The sequence below is a fragment of the Geotrypetes seraphini genome, chromosome 4 (genome assembly GCF_902459505.1).
Source record: "Geotrypetes seraphini chromosome 4, aGeoSer1.1, whole genome shotgun sequence".
Classification (NCBI taxonomy): domain Eukaryota; kingdom Metazoa; phylum Chordata; class Amphibia; order Gymnophiona; family Dermophiidae; genus Geotrypetes; species Geotrypetes seraphini.
The window spans coordinates 134,725,702-134,748,169 of NC_047087.1; the positions used below are offsets into that span (position 1 = coordinate 134,725,702).

The 22,468-nt window shown below is 42.3% G+C and overlaps 1 protein-coding gene across 12 annotated transcripts in view; it reads left to right on the forward strand.

Moving 5' to 3' along the window:
• Positions 1 to 17,796, forward strand: part of U2AF1 (U2 small nuclear RNA auxiliary factor 1) — a 400,139-nt gene extending 382,343 nt beyond the window's left edge. For all 12 annotated transcript variants that reach the window (XM_033942241.1, XM_033942244.1, XM_033942242.1 and 9 more), the window contains 2 exons: positions 13,313 to 13,405; positions 16,155 to 17,796. In XM_033942241.1, the coding sequence (XP_033798132.1) occupies positions 13,313 to 13,405; positions 16,155 to 16,317 (256 nt within the window). In that variant the 3' untranslated portion in view covers positions 16,318 to 17,796. The remainder of the gene's footprint in view (positions 1 to 13,312; positions 13,406 to 16,154) is intronic.
• The last annotated feature ends 4,672 nt before the right edge of the window (positions 17,797 to 22,468 follow it).

Consider the following 22,468-nt stretch of genomic DNA (forward strand, 5'->3'; position numbering starts at 1 on the left):
ACCACAATTGGACATAACAGCGATGTTAGAAACTTCGGATAAAGAAATGGCTAAACCTGCAATTCTTTTAATAACGGTGGCATTATTGCCAGATAAAAATTGGATCATGAAATTATTTTTATGTTCAAATGATTTTATTGATGAAAATAGTGAAACAATCAGAAACAGACTAAACATATCAAAGTCGAGTAAGAGACAATGGAACATCTTCCACAGCAGAGAGAACAGTCATCATCAGTTTTTATATACATAATGCAAAAATCACCTATCTAACTACTCCCCACTAACAGACCTGGGTTCAAAAGCAAAGCACACCAGGGCCCTGGACTCTTTATGAGCCCTGAGTAGTCCATCCATCATCCCTCCCCCCCCCCCACTCGAACAGGCAAACTGTTATATCAGATGTATAATGTACAAAAAGAACGCCCCCCCTCCCCACCCAAAGAGCGCAGTCTCATAACCAAATTCAAATGGCCCACTATCCCCCACCCCACACCCAGGTACTCTCCACCCATCCCCCAGGTACTCTCCACCCAGTCAACTGCAAACAGCCCAAATTAGGACAACCACTTTAGTATGGCACTAAGGCCCTTTGGGTGCAAGGACTGCAAGTAGGGGTTCCCAGATGCTCATGAACAAAAGCTTCCGCTTCCATGACCCCTGGCATCCCTTGCCTCCCGGGTAGGCAACTAATGCAACTGGTTCTGCCAATGCCAGAACGCCGGTGGGTCCTGGACCGCCAATATTGTAGGATACATTTATGGGTTAACAGGCTCATTTTCCTACAGAGATTCAGGTTTCCCCAGGGCAAATGGCCATAATCCTCGGGCAAATATAGAACCGGTGTCCCCTCAATCAAGCCGGACATGTAAGACTATACGTCTCCAGAAGCGCTGTATGATTGGACAGGATCAAAATGGTTCTATTGTAATATAATTGTGTGCGAGTATAGTAGGCTCATAATGTCACCCTATAATACGTTTCCCTCAACCAAACACACGGGGTCACCCCTGGCGTCACCCGAAGAGTGCGGGCAATATCCCAGTGTCCCAAATTGACCTGTAATTCAATCTCCCATCTATCCCAAATAGTTTGCTAGTCTTTATGGGGCTCTAAAACCTGCAAACTGTTATGAATTGGCGATACCGAGAAGGGGGTCCCCTCATCCCGGGAGAAACACCCCCACACACACACAGCCTAGCCCCCATGTGTTTACCCAATTGTGCTCTGTCGAGGGATCCCACATAATGCTCCACTTGATGACATGCAAACTGCGCTCCCCAGGTATATCCAACCACTACCTGCAAGTCGGCACGGGAAAACATCACCACTTCCTCCCCCAAGAGGTGTTCCAACCAGGAAACTCCTCTCGTTTCCCATGATAAATAAACCCTAGACTCCCAGCCCAGCTGAAAAGCTGGATTGCCCTGTAACGGCAAGAGATCAGTGACCCTTGGGTCCCCCACCCCAAACATTTCAGTAACCATCACCAAGCATCTTGCAGAGAACAAAATAACAAACCAAAACAAAGGAAAAAACCAGGGTCCAACTTTCTGCAGTGAAAAACAATCCAGAACAAACAAACCAAAAAACTGCAGGTTTTGTACACGATGCAGGCAGTCCTTTATTATGACAAGTAAATCTTTAATTAAAAACCTTTTACCAGGTGAGGGACCCAACACGGTCCGTGTTTCGGACTAACCTTCGTCAGGGGTCCGGGATGTTTCCGGCTGCCGGGTCGTGCGGGACGTCCCGCCTCCTCTGACGAAACTTCAGCTGGGCACGACCCGGCAGCCGGAAACATCCCGGACCCCTGACGAAGGTTAGTCCGAAACACGGACCGTGTTGGGTCCCTCACCTGGTAAAAGATTTTTAATTAAAAGATTTACTTGTCATAATAAAGACTGCCTGCATCGTGTACAAAACCTGCAGAGAACAAAATAAAACACTTGATCTGAAATGGGCAGGAATTGCACTTTTGGGACTATGAAGCAATGCAAACACATTAAAGGGAGCAAAAAACTCCTGTTCCTTCGGAAGAGGGGTATAGCAACTAGTCTGTTTCACCCAATCCCCCAAGTGTCTGAGCAAACATGCATAATTATAAACCTGGACATCTGGCAAACCCAACCCCCCCTCCCCCCGTGACCAATTCCCCAAGAGCAGAGGCAATGTTAACTTGGGTTTCTTAGCAGCCCAACAAAAGCAAGTAAAACCTCTGTGCAAACGACGCAAATCCGTCTCGGTCAATCGCAATGGGAGAATCTGCAACACATACAACCATTTTGGAAAAATAAGCATCCTAACCAGATTAGTGCGACCCAGGAATGAGAGGGGCAGAGCCTGCCAAGTATCCAATAAGAGCGCCATTTGCTGCTGTAGCTTGTCTACATTGATACAATAGAGAGTGTGGACCTTCATAGACATCAAAACCCCAGATACACAAACTGCCCCGGCGCCCAAGTTAGCAGAAACCAATTCCCCCATAGGGCTTGGACCTCCGCTGAAGAGGCCAACGCTTTGGATTTCTCCAAGTTTAAGCGAAACACAGCTTAATCTCCATATTCTTTGATCATTTTCAATAAGGCATGCAAGGAGGGCTGAGGATCCACCGGATGTACTAAGATATCGTCTGCAAAGGCTGACAACTTAAATGTGGTATCACCTATACGAATCCCCTGTATGGTTGGCATTGCATAAATATCCCGTATGAGTGGGTCTAGGGTTAGCACAAATAGCAGAGGAGACAATGGGCAGCCCTGTCTAGTTCCCCTATAGATTGGAAACCTTTCAGTTTCAAAATCTTTCAGCACTAATTTAGCTTGTGGCAGGGCATACAAGGCCCGTACAACTGAAACGAAGTACCCATCAAAACCATATGCTGTTAATGTGGCGTATATAAAATCCCACCGAACCTTATCAAATGCCTTTTTGGCATTGAAACTGATCAATACTGAAGGGAGATTCAGGACTGCCCTCTGCTCCAACGACAAGAATAATTTCCTCACATTCTTAGCTATCGATCTACCTTTCACAATTCCCACCTGGGCTTCGTGAATAAGGTCTGGCAACACTGCTGCCATTCTATTTGCCAAAAGTTTAGCTAACAGTTTGACCTCCATGTTCAAAAAGAGATGGGGGCGATATGATCCGGCCCATTCTGGATCTCTGTGGGACTTGGGTAACACCAAAATGTGGGCCGTGTTCATGCCGTCTGGTAAGGCCTCTGCCCTAACCATTATGTTGAACATCTGAGCCAGTGACTGTATAATCTCTTCACCTAAGATTTTATAAAATTCAATTCTCATCCCACGTATTCCATCAACTCCTGTGGAGCTACCCGTATGGCCAAACCGCTGCTGCGCCCTAGTAACTGCTTTCTCCAAGCGCAAAATTTCCCTGTCCCGTGCCTTCTTCACATGACTACTATAACTTAAGGTATCCCCCGTAAAATTGCCTTAGCGGCATCCCAAAAGAGGATGGGATCCTCTTCCATATGGGCATTATGCCGCTTGTAATCCTTCCAGGAAGCCAACAACTGCTCCCGATATTTCATATCTCCATATAGGGCTAGAGGGAACAATGAAATTATTTTTAAAAAATATAAATAATTTCTGGGATTTAAAATATAAATATTTTAAGATGTATCTAGAGAGATCCAGAAATGGAAGATACAGCAGGTGTACTCGAAGCAAGAGCCGCCACAAATGAGGAAGGCTTGATGATGCTCGAGGTCGGAGTCGTGGAGGCAGGAGTACCCTTGGTAGAAGGTGGACCTGAGGCCGCTTTCAAAGATGAGGGTGTGACTGAAGAGCCATCCCGAAAAGCTTCTCCACTAAAATTTGACAAGGTTGAAGAGTAGCACAGCGCTCGCACGACTTCGGTTGAAGGCCTGGTCCGAGGCAGTTGAGGCACTTACGGTGTGGGTCCTTGAGGGAAATTGCACTTCTTGAAGCCCGTTGCTGGCCGGGACATAGAAGGAAAAATAGCCACCGCCTCTCCAGTCGACCGGAAGAAATGAAAAATTTTTTTTTTAAAACTAGAAATAAAAGAAACAAAGAAACACAGCAATTCGTGAAGAAAACTAACACAAACCGCGGTGAGAGAAGGCACGAAGTAAGAAAGTTAAAAGCAGAGAGTCAAAGAGAGACTTCTCTGCTCTGCGGAGAACTGAGGAGACTCGCTCTACGCTGGGCGGCTGTCTCGAAACTTCTGAGTTTCTACAAGCAAGTCTGCTTGCGAGGCTTCCACATCCGGGCTCCATCGATGATGTCACCCATATGTGAGAATAGCTGCCTGCTGTCCCTGGATCCAGATGAAGGCCACAGTCTCCGTGCAAACTGAGGAAAATCCTCCCCCCCCTCCCCCGATGGACGGCGGAGATCTCTATACAGACTGAAGCTGAACCCTACCTGATTTCAGTCTCTGTGCAGACGGAAGAGGACGACCAGCAACAGATCAACGGAGACATCCTACTGGAACTGACAAGTCTGAGGGAAGAAGTGCAGCGGCTAAGAAGTATCCGAGAGAGCGAGGCTTTCATCGATGGAGCCCTCCTAGAACTAGAACTATCCCAGGTCTCTGAGCAAGGGCAAGAAGTCAGGCCCGCAGCATTGGAAATATCAGCTGGGGTACAAGAAGAGACTAGAGACAAGGACACCTGGCAACTAGTTACCTTGGCAAGCAAACAAGAAGAGACTCGAGACAAGAATACCTGGCAACTAGTTACTTCGGCAAGCAAACACAGAAGGCGGTCCAACTCCTCTAGATTATCTTCAAGCAAGTACAACAACCTTACATCAACTCCACAAATCACCCTGAGCAACAGATTTCAGCTCCTACAAGAAAGTCCCGCCAACAGAACTCAGGAGGACATTCAGGAAGACATCCTGGAATGCAAACTCGAAACCCAGCAGATGACCCCAAATCATGAAGTAACAAATCATCACCCCCTCAAGAAACACAGAGTAGTTGTCATTGGGGACTCTATGCTGCGAGGAACTGAGGGACCGGTATGCAGACCTGATCTACAAGCAAGAGAGGTCTGCTGTCTACCAGGAGCCAAGATCCAGGATGTAAATACATGCATAGGCAAAATAATCAAGCCCCAAGACTACTACCCAATGCTCCTCATCCACGTTGGGACGAATGACACAGCCAGGAACTCCCCAGAGCAGATTCAAGAAGACTTCAGAGCCCTAGGAGAAAAACCGAAGCTAATGGAAGCGCAAGTGGTCTTCTCCTCCATCCTACCGGTAAGAGACAAGGGAAGAGCCAGAGAAGAACGGATCAAGAGGACTAACGAGTGGCTAAGGGGTTGGTGCAGGGAGATGAACTTCGGCTTCCTGTACCACGGAGGGGCACTTCAAGGACTGCAGGGGCCTGATGGCCTACACCTGACCAGAAGAGGGAAGAATGTCCTGGGACAACGCCTGGCTCACTTACTTCATAAAGCTTTAAACTAGGTGAGCCGGGGGAGGGGACCCACACCCACACTCACACAAGTTGGGTGAGTAACTCAGAGGCAAGAAATTGCGCGAATACTAAAGGGGACAGAGGGAGGGAAGAAGGAAGAGTGGAAGACAAAGACTTAGTATCTGGGGTAAGCAATAAAGTCAGTAGAGTGGAGGACAAAGGAAGAGATGGAGTCTCAATCTTGGGGTCAGTGGGGAAAACCCGCATGGACAGGACGTCAGGGGGGAGAAATCGCTTAGACATTGAAGGAGACCGAGACATCAGAAAGGGTGATAAAGGCACGATTGAAGGGGACAAACTATCTAAACCAGAAAACACTCAATACAAAATGAAAGAAAGGACAGCCATGTATGCTAATGCCCGTAGCTTAGGCCACAAAATACTAGAACTGGAAACGGAAATGAGAAATGCTGACCTTGATGTAGTGGCGATATCAGAAACTTGGTTCTTGGAGTCCCACGGATGGGATATGGTCATACCAGGCTATAACTTTCTCCGTCGAGACAGAGAGGGCAAATCAGGAAGAGGGGTAGCTCTATACATTAGAGAAAACATCAAAGTTACTAAAATCACAGACATCAAATATACGGGAGAGTCCCTCTGGGTGAACCTTGCCAGGGACAATAACAAATGCCTGTATCTTGGTGTTGTATACAGACCGCCTAGACAAAAGGAGCGAGCAGACGATGAACTAATAGAAGACATTGAGACCATCACACTGCGTGGAGATAGTGTCAATTTTAATATGCCAGATCTGGACTGGAACGAATCTTCTGCTATAACCAGCGGTAGCGATACTAGCCTCCATGCAAGGAGCATGCCTCAAGCAGATGGTACTGGAACCCACTAGGGGCTAGGCGACCCTCGACTTATTGCTCACCAATGGGGATAGTGTCACAGAGGTATCGGTGGGAGACACCTTGGCATCCAGCGATCACAACATGGTGTGGTTCCACCTCAAGAAAGGAAACACTAGGTCAAATACGTCGACTAAGATACTAAATTTCAAAGGAACTAATTTTCAGGGCCTGGGGACTACGTCTACAATGTGCTGCAAAATCTAAGCACGACAGACAATGTAGAGGAACTATGGTCGACTCTGAAATCTACACTGCTGGAAGCAACCAACGTATACATAAAAACCATGAGCAAACGAAGCAGGAACAACAAACCACAATGGTTCTCCGCGGAGATCTCTGAGCTAGTAAAACAAAAAAAAAAAAAGCATTTGTTACCTACAAACAATCACAGCAATTTGAAGCTAAAGAATCCTATATGGCAAAATCCAGAAAAGTTAAAATGACAGTCAGAGAGGCTAAATGCCGGATGGAAGAAAACATAGTCAGGCAGGTAAAGAAAGGGGAGAAATCCTTCTTCAAATACGTTAGTGACAGGAAGAGGAACACAAGCGGTATTGGGCACCTAAAGAAACCTGACGGTAACTTTACAGACTCAGATGCAGACAAAGCAGAAATACTTAATAACTACTTCTGCTCAGTCTTCACTTGCGAAGCACCAGGATCCGGTCCTCAGCTACAGACAAGGGGGGATTCTGAAGACCCATTCCAGGACATGAAATTTACTGCAAGCGAAGTCTACCGTGAGCTATCAAAAATAAAAGTGAACAAAGCTATGGGCCCGGACAATCTACACCCTAGAGTACTTCGAGAATTGTGCGTTGTCCTGGTAAAGCCATTGGCCATGCTCTTCAATCTTTCCCTGAGCAAGGGAAAAGTGCCCCTAGACTGGAAAACTGCCAACGTTATCCCGTTCCACAAAAAGGGAGGTAGGTCGGAGGCTGAAAATTATAGACCAGTGAGTCTCACATCAATAGTGAGTAAACTCATGGAAAAATTAATTAAGAACAGATTAGACACGTTCCTGGATGATGAAAGATAAGGGATCCCCACCAGCATGGCTTTTACAACGGGAAGGTCTTGTCAATCCAATCTGATAAGCTTCTTCGATTGGGTAACAAAAAAACTGGATGAGGGTGAGTCCCTGGACATAGTATATTTGGACTTTAGTAAGGCTTTTGATAGTGTTCCACACCAAAGGTTATTAAACAAGATGAACTCGCTAGGACTAGTAGAAACACTGACAGCATGGGTACAAGACTGGCTTAGCAGAAGGCTTCAAAGAGTGTTGGTAAATGGTATCCCCTCAAAAACGTCGAGAGTGATCAGTGGAGTGCTGCAGGACTCGGTCTTGGGCCCGATGCTATTTAATATCTTTGTTGGGGATCTGACTCAGGGACTTCGAGGCAAAACTACACTATTTGCCGACAACGCTAAACTATGCAGTGTTGTAGGCAGGGCCTCAAAACCTGACAGTACAACCAGGCCCAACACTATGGAGCAAGACCTGCTTATATTGGAAAAATGGTCTAGTACTTGGCAACTAAACTTTAATGCCAAGAAATGTAAAGTAATGCACCTTGGGAGCTGAAATCCATGCAAAACATACACTTTGAACGGTGAAAACTTAACAAGAACTACTGCAGAAAGGGACTTGGGAGTTCTCATCCGGGAAGATATGAAAGCTGCTAATCAGATAGAGAAAGCTTCAGCGAAGGCCAGACAAATGCTGGGTTGCATCAGAAGGAGCTTTATCAGCCGAAAGCCGGAAGTCATACTACCGTTATACAGATCCATGGTGAGACCTCACCTGGAGTACTGTGTCCAGTTTTGGAGGCCACATTATCAAGAGGATGTGAAGAGAATGGAGTCGATACAGAGAATGGCCACTAGGATGGTCTCAGGACTTAAAGACATCCCATATGAAGAACGCCTGATCAAACTGCGCTTATATTCTCTTGAAGAGCGCAGAGAAAGGGGGGACATGATAGAAACATTTAAATATATCATGGGCCACATCAAAGTGGAGGAGGAAATCTTTTTTCTAAAGGGTCCCACAGCGACAAGAGAGCATCCACTAAAACTTAAGGGGGGAAGATTTCATGGTGACACCAGGAAATACTTCTTCACCGAACGGGTGATTGATCGATGGAATGATCTTCCCCGCCAGGTCGTCGAGGCCAGTAGCGTGCTTGACTTCAAGAGTTGATGGGACAAACAGGTGGGAGTACTACAGAGTTATGCTCAATCGATAGATACTCCAGGGAGGAAGGGTCCTTGAGTGGGCAGACTAGTTGGAGGGAGGGTTCTCAAGTGGGCAGACTTGTTGGGCCATCGGCCCTTTTCTGCCGTCATATTCTATGTTTCTATGTAACACCTGTTACGGTAAGTAACTGTGCTTTTTCAGATGTATCTAGAGAGATCCAGAAATGGAGATGCCAATTCCTGATTCTGAAACCTTGAGTAAATTCGATTGGAGGTGTTTTTTTCCTTAGGTATCCATACAAATGCATAGTAAAGTATTGTTCTCAAAAATATGTATTTTTTTATCTATCTCGGTTAACTAGTTTCCTATCTTTGAGACACCTTGAAAGAGAGGGAACAATGAGCTAGAAATGAATAATATTTGACTCCCATGCCCAGTTATCAGAATATATAGCTTTCTTATTTGAATTCAAAAGGGCCTGGGATAGAGAAAAGAGATAATGGTTACTGCGGATGGGCAAACTAGATGGGCCATTTAGCCTTTATCTGCCTTTATGTTTCTAAATTCCTTTAGTCACTCATATGCAATCCTGGATCCAAGTTGAGAACTTGAGATTGTTTAAATAATGATATATAATTGTATTATAGTATTTTCTTTATTATGTGAGTCTTATTCAATCTTTTCTGTACAAGATATTTAAATGCTTGATAATTAAAAACAAAACAAAAACTCTGCTCTGAATTGACTCATAAGAACATAAAAATTGCTGCTGCTGGGTCAGACCAGTGGTCCATCGTGCCCAGCAGTCTGCTCCTGCAGGCGGCCCCTAGGTCAAAGACCAGTGCCCTAACTGAGACCAGCCCTACCTGCGTATGTTCTAGTTCAGTAGAAACTTGTCTAACTTTATCTTGAATCCCTGGAGGGTGTTTTTCCCTATAACAGCCTCCGGAAGAGCATTCCAGTTTTCCACCACTCTCTGGGTGAAGAAGAACTTCTTTACGTTTGTATGGAATCTATCCTCTTTTAACTTTAGAGAGTGCCGTCTCGTTCTCCCTACCTTGGAGAGGGTGAACAACCTGTCTTTATCTATTAAGTCTATTCTCTTCAGTATCTTGAATGTTTCTATCATGTCCCCTCTCAGTCTCCTCTTTTCAAGGGAGAAGAGGCCCAGTTTCTCTAATCTCTCGCTGTACGGCAACTCCTCCAGCCCCTTAACCATTTTAGTCACTCTTCTCTGGACCCTTTCAAGTAGTACCGTATCCTTCTTCATGTACGGCAACCACTGCTGGATGCAGTATTCCAGGTGAGGGCATACCATGGCCCGATATAGCGGCATGACAACCTTCTCCGATCTGTTTGTGATCCCTTTCTTAATCATTCCTAGCATTCTGTTCACCTTTTTTGCCGCCGCCACACATTGCACGAATGGCTTCATCGACTTGTTGACCAGTACTCCCAAGTCTCTATCCTGGGGGGTCTCTCCAAGTACCGCCCTGGACATCCTGTATTCGTGTATAAGATTTTTGTTACTGACATGCATCACCTTACACTTATCCATATTGAACCTCATTTGCCATGTTGCAGCCCATTTCTCGAGTGTGTTTATGTCACGTTGCAGATCTTCGCTATCCTCCTGTGTCTTCACTACTCTGAATAACTAAGTATCATCTGCAAATTTAATCACTTCACTCATGCCAATTTCCAGATTGTTTATAAATATGTTGAAGAGCACGGGCCCAAGCACCGAACCCTGCGGCATTCCACTGGTGACACTTTTCCAGTCCGAGTATTATCCATTTACTCCCACTCTCTGTTTCCTATCCGCCAGCCAGTTTTTAATCCACGTGAGTATTTTACCCTCGATTCCTTGGCTCGCAATTTTTGAAGTAGTCGTTCTATGTGGAACCTTGTCGAACGCCTTCTGAAAATCCAGATATACATTATCAACCGGGTCACCTTTGTCTATTTGCCTGTTTACTCCCTCAAAGAAGTGTAGCAAGTTCATCAAGCAAGATCTTCGTTTGCTGAAGCCGTGATGGCTGATCCTCATCAGATTGTGTTCGTCAAGGTGCTCAATGATGTGGTCCTTTATCAGCGTCTCTACCATCTTTCCCGGTACTGAGGTCAGACTCACCAGTCTGTAGTTTCCTGGATCACCCCTCGAACCTTTCTTGAAGATTGGCGTAACATTCGCCACTTTCCAGTCTTCCGGAATCCTTTCCGATTTGATCGACAGATTTGCTATTAGTTGAAGCAGTTCAGCTATAGCCCCTTTCAGTTCCTTGATTACCCTTGGATGAATGCCATCTGTTCCCAGGGATTTATCATTTTTAAGCCTATGAATCTGCCTGCATACCTCTTTAGACTGACCATCAACCCTGTCAGTTTCCTGTCTTTGTTTCCCGCGTATAGCCTGTCGACTCCCCAATCAGTAGTGGTATAGAAGCTTCCAATAAGTTGGAGCCACTTTGGATCCAAGTGAGCTTAAGGCGAGCTGCCAGATATTTTCTTGCATGGGGTTCAAACACTGCTGACCAATATTTATCAGTGACATCCATTCTTACCAATCTGTATTGTTCTCAAAAGCTCACACTGACAGGTGAAGTTCCTGTCATAGGCCAGCAGAGGGAATATAAGCAATGGAAAAGGAGCTCATTTGTATACAAGCGCTGCAAAGGCACCTGAAATTTGTCCACTCACCCTGAGTGGAAAATGGTGTTGAATAGAACAGCTCCAGGAGAGAGCTAGGAAAAGAAGAAGCTCCTTTGGGAGCCAGGTGACCCTTGAGGGGAGGAATGCTGGTCTCTGACAACCCTCGGTTATCCTGTTAGACCAGCAGGCCCAATAGACCTTGGGATGACCAGGAAAGTAACCCAGGAATGACAGCTTTAAGCACTGACCAGAAAGTAAGGCTATGACAACTCGGACCCTGCTGGAAATTTTGCCACAGATATAGTTTGAGGTTTGACAATCACCCAGCAATGATAGAGAATCGCCCAGAGCTGTCATTTAAAATATTATTTATTTATTTTAATACATTTATATACCACCTTAAATCTAGGCGGTTTCCAGTATCAAAACAGTCATAAAATTCCATAAAATAGACAGACATGACATCACACAATATCTACATTCCAATAGTACATGAATGTGGACCATCATTCACAGTTCACATACATGTGACAAGCACATATCCAAAGCAGTGTGGAATCAATTATATCTCTTACATAAAGGCTTTGACCAATAATTGAGTTTTTAAAGCTGACCCATTTCTGTGCACAATCTCAAATGCCCAGGAAGACTGTTCCACAGATGTACCGCAGCGATACAAAACATTTTCTTTTTTGAGGTCACATATCATACTCCTACTTCCCTTATTGCTGTTAATTTCATCCCTCTCTCTGATCTTAAAGTTCTTCCCAGTTTGTATATCTCCCACTATGCTCCAAAGCAGGCTGGGGCTGACTATACAAAACCTGGTGGAAAATCGTAAGGACCTTGTGCTGTATTCTCGGGAAAACACCAATGTAAACCATTCTGTTAATCGGCCAGTAAAATACTGACACTAAACCAGCTGGAACTGGTTTAGTGACCATCGTTAAAGGCATGATAGAGTTTGATTGATTGATTTTATTTCTTATATACCGCTATACCGTGAGGTTCAAAGCGGTTTACAATGAAGATAGATTACAGATTACATTAAAATAAAAATAAATAAAAATGGTACTTTGGATTTCCTAGCTGTCCCGAAGGCTCACAATCTAGCTAAAGTACCTGAGAAAATAATAAATTAAAAAATAAATGAAATAAAGTAAATTCCAGTCAGACAATAGGATCCGATGTTAGAAGTTCATAAAGACGATAGGCCAAGGAGCGAAAGCTCGTATGCTCCTTAAGCCCTGATGTATGCAGCCTAGCCAACACACAATATTTCAGCCATGAGGTTTCCTAGGAAGTAGTAATGAGTGCCAAAATGCAGGCTAGTCATTTGGATCAGAGTCAATGCAATGCTAAAATGCAGGCATGTCATTTGGATCAGATGACCTCTGCAACAGCCAGACAACCGCCACTATCATCTCGGTGCATCAGCTGCATTAAACGGTCAACTGCCACCATTCTCAGATCCGATATCTAGTATGGTATAGAATCCAGCCTTTAGTCTTTACCAGTTCCCTTAACTGAAAAAGAAGGGTTAAACTGTCTTTTTCCTTTCCTAGTCGGCACCAGTAGCTGAAAGGGTTTGGCATGCACTTTCTTTAGAACTCATGGAGACTCTTTTCAATGTGTCAGGAGTTAATGGATTTTCTCCTACTATATTGCTGCAGGTCTATGGCATACCAACAATAGTGCATATTTATGTACAGAAAGACAGGTGACATTGTTAGGAAGGGGGAAACAGTGTTACCTCTGAATAGTTACACGTGAGAACCCTCAAAGTACTGTGTGCAGTTATAAAGACCATGTCAACTAAAATACGTTCATTCATACATTGTGTCTAGATATGACACAGCTTGGAGTTTATAAGGCCTATTTCATAGTACATAAGTGATGCAGCGTGCCCGTCCAGATAATTTGTCTGTTAGCATTGGTTATTTAAGTGGTATGTTATATGCTAATAACTTATCCACAGACACTGATCCCTTTAGCTGTGCTATGTATGATAACTTATCCATGGACTCTTCTTTTCCCCAATACCCTGCCCTTCCTTCTTTCTTGGAAGCATACCTTCACACCCAGCAGTCCTTTTGATTAATATGTATGTTCTAATCCCCAGGGAATGCACGCGAGGCGGGTTCTGTAACTTTATGCATCTGAAACCTATTTCGAGGGAGTTGCGCCGTGAGTTGTATGGACGTCGTCGCAAGAAGTAAGTAAGCTAGTTAAATCTGAGCTCATTTCAGGTAGTACCTGTAGAAGAAAGGTTTTTGATGTTTGGTCTCAGCTTTCCATCCTAGCATTATTCTAAGAATGTAATGCTTGAATGTTAGTCAGTCACAGCATATGATTTAATATATCCAAGTCAAATGAGTTCACTTTCAAAACTGAAAGAAAATTTTATTTATACTCTTTTGATAGGTTGTTTATCTCAGTATTTTCTTGTAAATCTGAATCATTGTAGGCAAGGTGACTTCATAAATTCAGATGAATATTTATGGAAAGAAGCAAAAGCCATTTAGAGTTAACAAAACAATGTTTCAATATTTACAAAGCACCATGCTATCCCTTCAGACAACACACCCTGAAATATATGTTGGATATATATGATCGAGTTACATTATTATGACCACTGCCCACCTCTGACGTAACGGATGCATAACCAATGAACGAATACTTATGTTACACACAGACTTCGTTGGTATATAAGGTATGATGTCAGCAAGTTGCCAACATAGCAACCGTGGCTTCCATGGGGAAAAAAGAGCATGATTTATCAGACATTGAAAAAGACATAATTATTGGCTACTGGGCCAAGGGTGGCAATATTTTGGAAATGGCAGTTTTGTGAACTGTTCACAGGCTGCTGTGGTTAAAGTGTACTTGGAGTGGACAAATGGAACCTTTTTGACAATCTGACGTGGTAACTGGGCTGCATGAGCCATCAATGCGAGAAGTGAACGTCTGCTGCGCAAGTTGGTGCAGGTCGACTGGCATGCTACCATGGAGGCAACTCGCCATCCAAACAAACCAGGGGTCTTCCAGATGTGTGTCCAAAACAAACTGTGCAGCAAACTCTGTTGCAAATGGGGCTCCGGAGCAGACGGCTGCAATTTGCACAGGAGTACCGACATTGGACTTGCATCAATTGACAGAGGGTTGCCTTCTCTGATGAGTCACATTTTGAGCTTCATCGAATGGATAGACATTAGCATGTCAGGCGTGAAAGCGCTGATAACAAAACACCCAGCAAACCATTGCTGGTGGTGGCAGCATTATGGTCTGGGGAATGTTTTCTTGGAATTGTCTGAGTCCCTTCATACCTCTGGATGGCACTCTGTAATTGATATGGGTATCTCTCCATCCTTGCCAATCAAATACACCTGTACATGTTGACGGTCTTCCCTGTGGCCAATGAGAATCTTTCAATGGGACAATGCGACATTTCATACCACCAGAATTGTTCACGAGTGGTTTGCAAAGCACGACCAAGAATTTAGTTACTTCTCTGGCCTCCGAATTCCCCAGACCTTAACCCAATCAATCACATTTGGGACCACCTTGATCAGCATGTTCGATGGCTGGATCCACCACCATGCACACATCAGGAGCTGTCAAATGCACTGCAGTCTGCATGCTCCAGATACCTCAATCAACCATCCAGCATCTTATTGAATCACTCCCACTGCATCTGGCTGCTGTCCATGCTGCCAGAGGCAGTTATTCTGGATAGGTAACAGGTGGTCATAATAATGTAACTCAACTGTATAGTAATGCAGTATTGCAGTTATACATTGGTGGCAAGGGGAGAATGTGAATCAAGATTTGCAAAAGCTACTTTATTTTAAAATAGTTCCCATTGTTTCCGAGTGAAATGCATGAAGGCATGCCTGGCAAGTTGATTTCAGGATAATGAATGATGAATATACATATAGTGGATATTCAGTGTAGGTATGTCAATATCATACATAGTGAATGGTGGATATCCTTAAAATCCAAGCTCCTATCTAAATGCACCTTCAGAACAGGATTGGGAAATAATGCCCTACATAATTTGTGGTGATGTAATTTGCAGTGCTCTGTGTGTTGAAAGAAGACTAAGGTAGGTTCTTTGAGCCTTATTTCGTTAGTATTCTGTTCCAGTCATACTACAACATGTGATATAGTGGGAAGGTAAAGAAGTCTTGGAACTGTGCTGGTGGAAGAGAAATTTAGCACTCCTGGTTAGTGGAATATCCCTCTTAGAATCCATAATGTGTAAGCGCTCTCATCATTGCAGTATAGTAGGCAGTCCCCGAGTTAAGAGCAATTTCCATATTTAAAACCATTCTTAAATTGAATTTGTATGTAACTGGGATCATGTGTATATCTATGTTCTCCTGTACAGTACACAGTCTGTAAAAACATTAAAGAAACAGTCCTCAAAGTGCTGTAGTTTAAATAGAAAGAAAAGATGGGAGGTTTATACTTACTTTCATTCTTTACCGTACTGCATACTAGAAGGGGGGATCCCTTTCTATCCATCCCACTGTTCCCTTTCCACCCATGAAAACAAAAAACAGTGGATACAGATGTTCTGGAGATAATTTATTAAACACTGACATATAACAACATGAAAATTCAATTTAAAAAGTACAATTATAAAAAATACAGTGATAAAAAATCCAACCGGACCCTACACGGTCCATGTTTCAGCGAACACGCCTTCTTCAGGGGTCCAATGGTTTGCAAACTCACATATAAAGAATTGGACTGAAAACAGTCTATTGTCTTTAAACATGTGAGCAAAGAACACTGCAGACAAGCTGACGTAGCAAAAAAATGCTTTCCACCCATCCCACTGTTCCCTTTCCATGTCCTCCAGACACAGCCCCGAGTTTAGTATGCTGCAGCTTCAAAAAGTTTGTGAAACATTGGTCTAGTGTGTTGTGAAACAACTTATAATTTTTTATGTATTCCAGGCATCGCTCCAGGTCAAGATCCCGTGAACGTCGCTCCAGGTCCAGAGATCGTGGCCGAGGAGGTGGAGGTGGAGGTGGAGGAGGAGGAGGCGGTGGAGGAGGTGGTGGACGGGAACGTGATAGGAGGAGATCACGAGATCGAGAACGATCGGGTCGATTCTAAGCCATGACATTTTTATTCTCCAATGTGCTAGAAATTGTTGTAGTTATCTGACCAAACAAGTTCCTAAAGGGGTGGTTTTTTTTTTAAGATGGGGGAAACTTCTGAATAAAAAAATGAAAAGAAAAAAAAAAAAGAAAAGAAAAACCTTTGTAGTGACCCAGTATTCTTGGTGTAATTTGTTTCTTTTGGGCCTTTTTCATCATCCTTGTTACTTTGCTGAATGGTAATAGGTTAAAACGGCTTTCAGTTCAGATGGGGAGATGTATATTGGTACACTTTACGTACACTAAGACCTGTTGTCTGAAGCAAAACGGAAAACCTGTGACTGATGTCAGCACTAGTTTGTCTCTCCTAGTTACCATTTGGAAACAGTAGATTTTTTAAAATAGTATGCTTTGCTCCATATTACAGTGTGAGCATAGCGCTCCTTTCAAATAAAGAATTTTCTTGGACAAATTTGTTTACGTGTAGGCTACAAGAATTTCCAGTAGCTTCTAATTTTCCATCTGCAGAAGATAAGTGACAAATGGAAGCCCTTGCATCAAAGGAGGTTAGATCCTGTTCCTGCCTTGTGTACTTTTAAGTTAGTTTCAATGCAGAAAAGGACAGCTATAAAAATGGTTGTCTTTCAGTATGGTAATGAAACGTGTGTTTGAGTGTAGGGTAGTGGCATGTACAATAAAACCTGCTTCCTTTTCCATAGAAACAATGCATTCTGTCCTCTCAGTGAATGGAAAAAATGAAATTTTGCTCCCAACTGTCAAACTGAAATAATTGTAATTGGAAGTATATAGTAACACCATAGCATAAGCTTTCAATTAGTTTTCTGTACTTCCTTAAAAGACAGCTGAAGCCACCATAGTCTGCTGTGAGAAACTGCAATGTAGGTGACAGAGGGCCTTCAATATTACAGATTACATACAAATTAGGGTGGTCCATGGTAGTATGCAAAAAAAAAAAAAAAATATCAATCAATCTTGTTTCCACAAGACTTATTTTTGTCCACTTGATATGTCTGTCTTATGTTTCAAATTTCAGCTTTATTAGACAATATTTAGAGGTCACCCTAGCATGCACTATTTGCTTGTGTGTTGTGTATGTAGGTGATTGCGCACAATTAGTTTATATGATGTCGTCTAGTTTATGTTCTGCACCTGAAAACTGGCTCCTTGGGAAGTCAGTCTGTCAGCTGTAAACTGCTAGACTGCCATATGGACAGGATGTTCTTTGACTGGTCAATTTTCATCACTATGATGAAGGAAAGCTATAAGTTGGTGTGTAAGTCAGCGGTGGCAGTATGGGATAGAGCCAGGATGCTGACACAATGCATAGACTCTTGCGTTAGGAAGTTGAAGAAACTACATAAAGAGTATTTGTTCCTAAAGAAACACAGAACTCATCAATGAGAAGGCGACAGAATGAAGAAATTTTAATTTTTAAAGTGAACTCAAGCAGTTGTTTGATATTTCAAAAAAAAAAGTTAGGACTGAACTTAAAAATGAAGAAGATTGAGAATTCCTACAGAAGCAAAAGCACAGCGTGTTTTCTTGCTGTATGAGTGGAGTTGACCTTCAAACAACTGCAAAAGAGTGCAGAAAGAGGGAAAAATCATTGAAAAATACAACGATACTTTAACAAAAGATGAAGAACAGAAGCTAGTGGCCAACCACCGAAAGACATTTCCTTCTGCATCAAAGTTGGCTCTTATGTCATAGTCTGTTGATTATTTGGCAAGTGCACAAGAATTGGAATATATTGTTAAGTTGGGTGGTAGTTTTAAAAAACAGCGAGGTGGGGCGACCCCTAAACTTTAAGTCAATTTTTGTGTGTTTTTCATTTTTATATAAAGGAATAAAATTAGCCTTGTGGACAAACAAAATGTGTTAAGTAATTTTTGGCACAAACAAAAGAAACTGCAGACGAGCGTACAAGATGAGGGTTTATTATATCAATTGTTAATTGTGGTTAATATTACTTGCTTTCTAGCAAGTTCACACAAAGACCCCTGGGCAGCGATTGCCCTCAAACTACACAGGCTTATGTTTATTTTTGTTTGCAGTTTAATTTGACACCTTGTCAACTAGGGACCCCTGATGAAGGTGTGTTAATCGAAACACGGACCATGTTGGGTCCCTTGGTTTGTAAAAAGGTGGTAACATTAACCACAATTAAAAATTCATATAATAAACATAGCCTGCATCTTGTACGCTTGTCTGCAGTTTCTTTTGTTTTTGTTTATGCTATCTTTTCCTTACTGCAGATTGTGTTGGATTTTCTTTTTTGTTTTAAGTAATTTTTGGACCACCCTAATATATATGTTGCTCTCTAGCCTGCAATTGTGTCACATTGATACTCATTCTTTGAAGCAGTGGTTCATCCACAGGCAGCTCCTGCCTGTGTCCTCTCTTGTTCATTTGTAGATATACATGCATTCTGACAACAGTTTGTGCAAATAAATTTTTCATGTAGCATCAGGAGTTTTTTTTTTTTTAATTATATTTTTTATCAATTTTTTCCTTAATCAATGCACTTGAATACAGATTCAGAAAATTTAAGTAACCTAATAAGGTGGGAAAAAATTCCCATCAGAAAATCAAAAAGAAAAACTATAATAAATCCAGTGAGAGCATTCTAAGAAACTATAGCAGACAGCCAGGTTGCATTATTCTTTTGAACCAATTATGACACCCCTACCTTCTCTAGCTACAATAAGTTCTAACAATTGTTTAGGCTCAAAAAAAAAAGAATTTTTACCACCATTAAGTAACACAACAAGGAGGTGCTGCTTTTTTTTAAAAAAATACATATTCACCCTACCAGGCAGCATGCCTTTTCACTGTGCAGTCTCTGCTGGGTTCTTTAAGTAAAATTAGATTTGTACTTTTAGTTTAAAAATATTTCCAGGAGAACTGTCCCATATTTTCAACTGCTATTCGGTGTGCATAAGCTTTTTTTTTTACATTAACAATTTTATTGAACATCAGAAAGCAAGCAAATAACAATACAGATATCTCAGTTCAACATTATAATTACACTGATCAAGTAACCCTCAACTCACCCACCACCACAAAAACAAAGCAAGTAAAACACCCACAGGTATCACCTTCCTTTTAGTTTCTCAAGGAAGTTTAAATAACCTGCCCCTCCAAACCCTGCTCCCCTCATTTTGACAACTGAAGAGAATTTATACTCCAGATAACAAAATGTTGAGATCAGAAATTACTCCTTTTCCCCTTCCTTCAATAAAATCCCCTAGTTAAAAAAAAGTTCAGTTCCTCAGTAATCTATCTACCCAGTACATTCAAAATTTGACTTCTAATTCTTGGTGACAGGACTTGAACATAATTCTCCCAGTCCTGAAGAAATTGCTTTCTACATTTATGCATACCCCTAACCCCCCTGAAACTCCAAAATACATAAATTGTGGAATCTATTTCTCCTTTCCCAAAAGGAAAACGAGGAGGTTTGTGTCCACCAACTAAGGATATACTTCAATGCCACCACCCTAGCTATATGCACCAAGAGTTTATTCTTTTAACTCCCAGAACATTGTTTATCCCAATACCAAGTCTCAAGGTTGATAAGCAATAGCTTGACCTATAATAGTACCCAAAAAGGTAACAACTAATTCCTAAAAATGCCATATCCTAGAACATTCCCACAACGTATGACCCAGATCTCCCAGAGAACAATTACATTTAGGACAGAAATTAAGACACACATACAACTTGAAATGCTCTGTGTGGAAAAATAAGCTCTATGTAGTATGCAAAACCAATGTTCTCAAGATTCTGAGCTCTAAAGCATTTGTGAAATTTTCTTTATGATGGCAAGAAAGTCTATACCGCTGCCCAAAACATTCCATTCCTCTCCTTATTGGCTTTGGAAGAAATTATATTGCAATGCTGGTACAATTTTAAATCTTTGGGCAACTGACAGCAGCAATGAAGTGAGCTTGCTGCCATTGGTCTGCCCCAGAAGCCTTCATTCTGCAGTGACTTCCTGTTCCCGCATAGGGAAGTTGCTGCAGAATGAAGGCTTCTGGGGTAGACCAGCAGCAGCAGGCTCACCTTGTTGCTGCTGCTGGCTGCCCAAAGACTTAAAATTACAGCGGCCAGGGAGGAGGTAGGTGGGGGGAGTTGGGAGAGCCATAACTGACTCTTCTGACTGCCAATTTTTTTGGGGGGGACCATGGCTCTCCATTTTGATGCTATGGCACAAAGTTATTGAAACTGGCCAATGAAGCTGCACATGTAATTAGCTCTGATGAATTTAGTATTATAAAAAGCCTGTAAACCATAAGCACTACACTGCTTAGAAATACAGAAATCATTGCTCTGGGTTTCAAGTCACTACACAAGATCCAGCAGTAGTCAACCATCATACTCTCATTCCAGAAACCTTGGTAGCGATGCACCATTAACTGAATGTCCTGGTGAAAATGTTCTCCTTCCTGGTCACTCACCATACCAAGATTTTCCAGAAAAAAGTCAAGATGTGAGTGCAAAATGTATATTTTTAATGACATGCAACAGCCAAGTTTCTGATATGAGTCAAGGAGATTCTGAATTTCTTCCTTATATGAAGGAGACTTATGGTTGCCCAGAAAGTTTTCCACTAACCACTTGAATGCCTCCCACACTTCAAGCTCAGCTTCTGAGAGTGATTGCTTAAAATCTTCATCCTGCATAATGGACTTGATCTGTGGGCCTATAAGTATCCCTTTCTTCAGTTTTGCAGTTCTGATTTTTGGAAATTTCTTAACAAGATATTGAAAACCTGGCGAGTTTGCTTTAGCCATGGCCTTTACCAGGTTCTTCATCAACCCCAGCTTGATATGAAGAGGTGGAAGAAATATTTTGAGGATCCACCAATGGCATAAATTTCATACTGCTTGTCCCTGGGTTATAGGCATTCCTCAGCTGCCAGACACACTTGACATAATGTTTAGCGGTAGATCTGCTATCTCAGAAGCACAGGAAACAGCAGTATTTAGTGAATCTTCCTTTCATTCCCATTAGCATGCCAATAACCTTCTGATCACCATAGATGTTCCACTGGTGTGTTTTATAACTGATTGCTTCTAGTAAATTCCTCATATTCTCATAAGACTCCTTTAGATGAGCAGAATGGGCAATTGGTATACTTGGTTTGGAATTTCCGTTGTGCAGTAACACTGCCTTCAAGCTTCTCTGAAGAATCAATGAAGAGATGTCATTCATTTGAACAATGCACTTGTGACAAACTGTTGAAGAGCCCATTGCTGTCATGACAAGCACAATGCGCCATTTACTCTGAAGAATGTTTTTAAGTTATGATTCCTTTTTCTGTAATGAGTTATATTAGCATCTTTTGCAAGCAAGTGCTTTTGCTTAAACCTTGAAGCAAGAAGTTCTACTTTTTTTTTTGAAAGATTTAGATCACAAATAAGATCATTAAGCTCAGCTTGTGTAAAGGTCTCTAGTTCTGAATCTTCATCATTCACATAATCAGGATCAGATAATTCTGGATTGTGACCAGCTGCTGCATCATCACATTCCTCATGTTCCACAGAAGCAAGTCCGTCTTGTGGAGAGACAGGCCTAATAGCAGAATCCAGAATAGGATATATAATTTTGTGCTTAGTTTTTTAGCTGAGAATTCACTTGTGTTCACAAGGCAAAAGTAGTAAATTTTAATATGGTCTCACGGTTCCCTCCTTAGCATTAGGATTGCAAATGACATTACTGCCTTTCGTCGATTGAGCCAGTCATGAAGTCCGTTGGAACAACTGATACAGATATGTGGAGCCCAAGACTTATCCTGGTCACCCAGTGGACAGCCAAAGTACAATTTGTATACCTTCTTCAGATCTACGGTAATTGGGTGATGTGCTTTTGTCGTGAATGAATCAAAGATGTAACAAACTATCTGGATGATTAGTACAATGTCTTGGCAAGATAAAGATAGATATTAATCACTGTAAATAATGGCTGTAACATTTAAAAAAACACAACTGTCATTAACCCTCATACATTTATCCTATAAACGCATGATGTTTCACCCAATTAACGTTTAGTTTTTCAATAGCATGTCACATTTTTGTAATGAGGATCATTATATAGAATTATAAACACAGATTTGAAATCAACATGAAAAATACTACAAAACC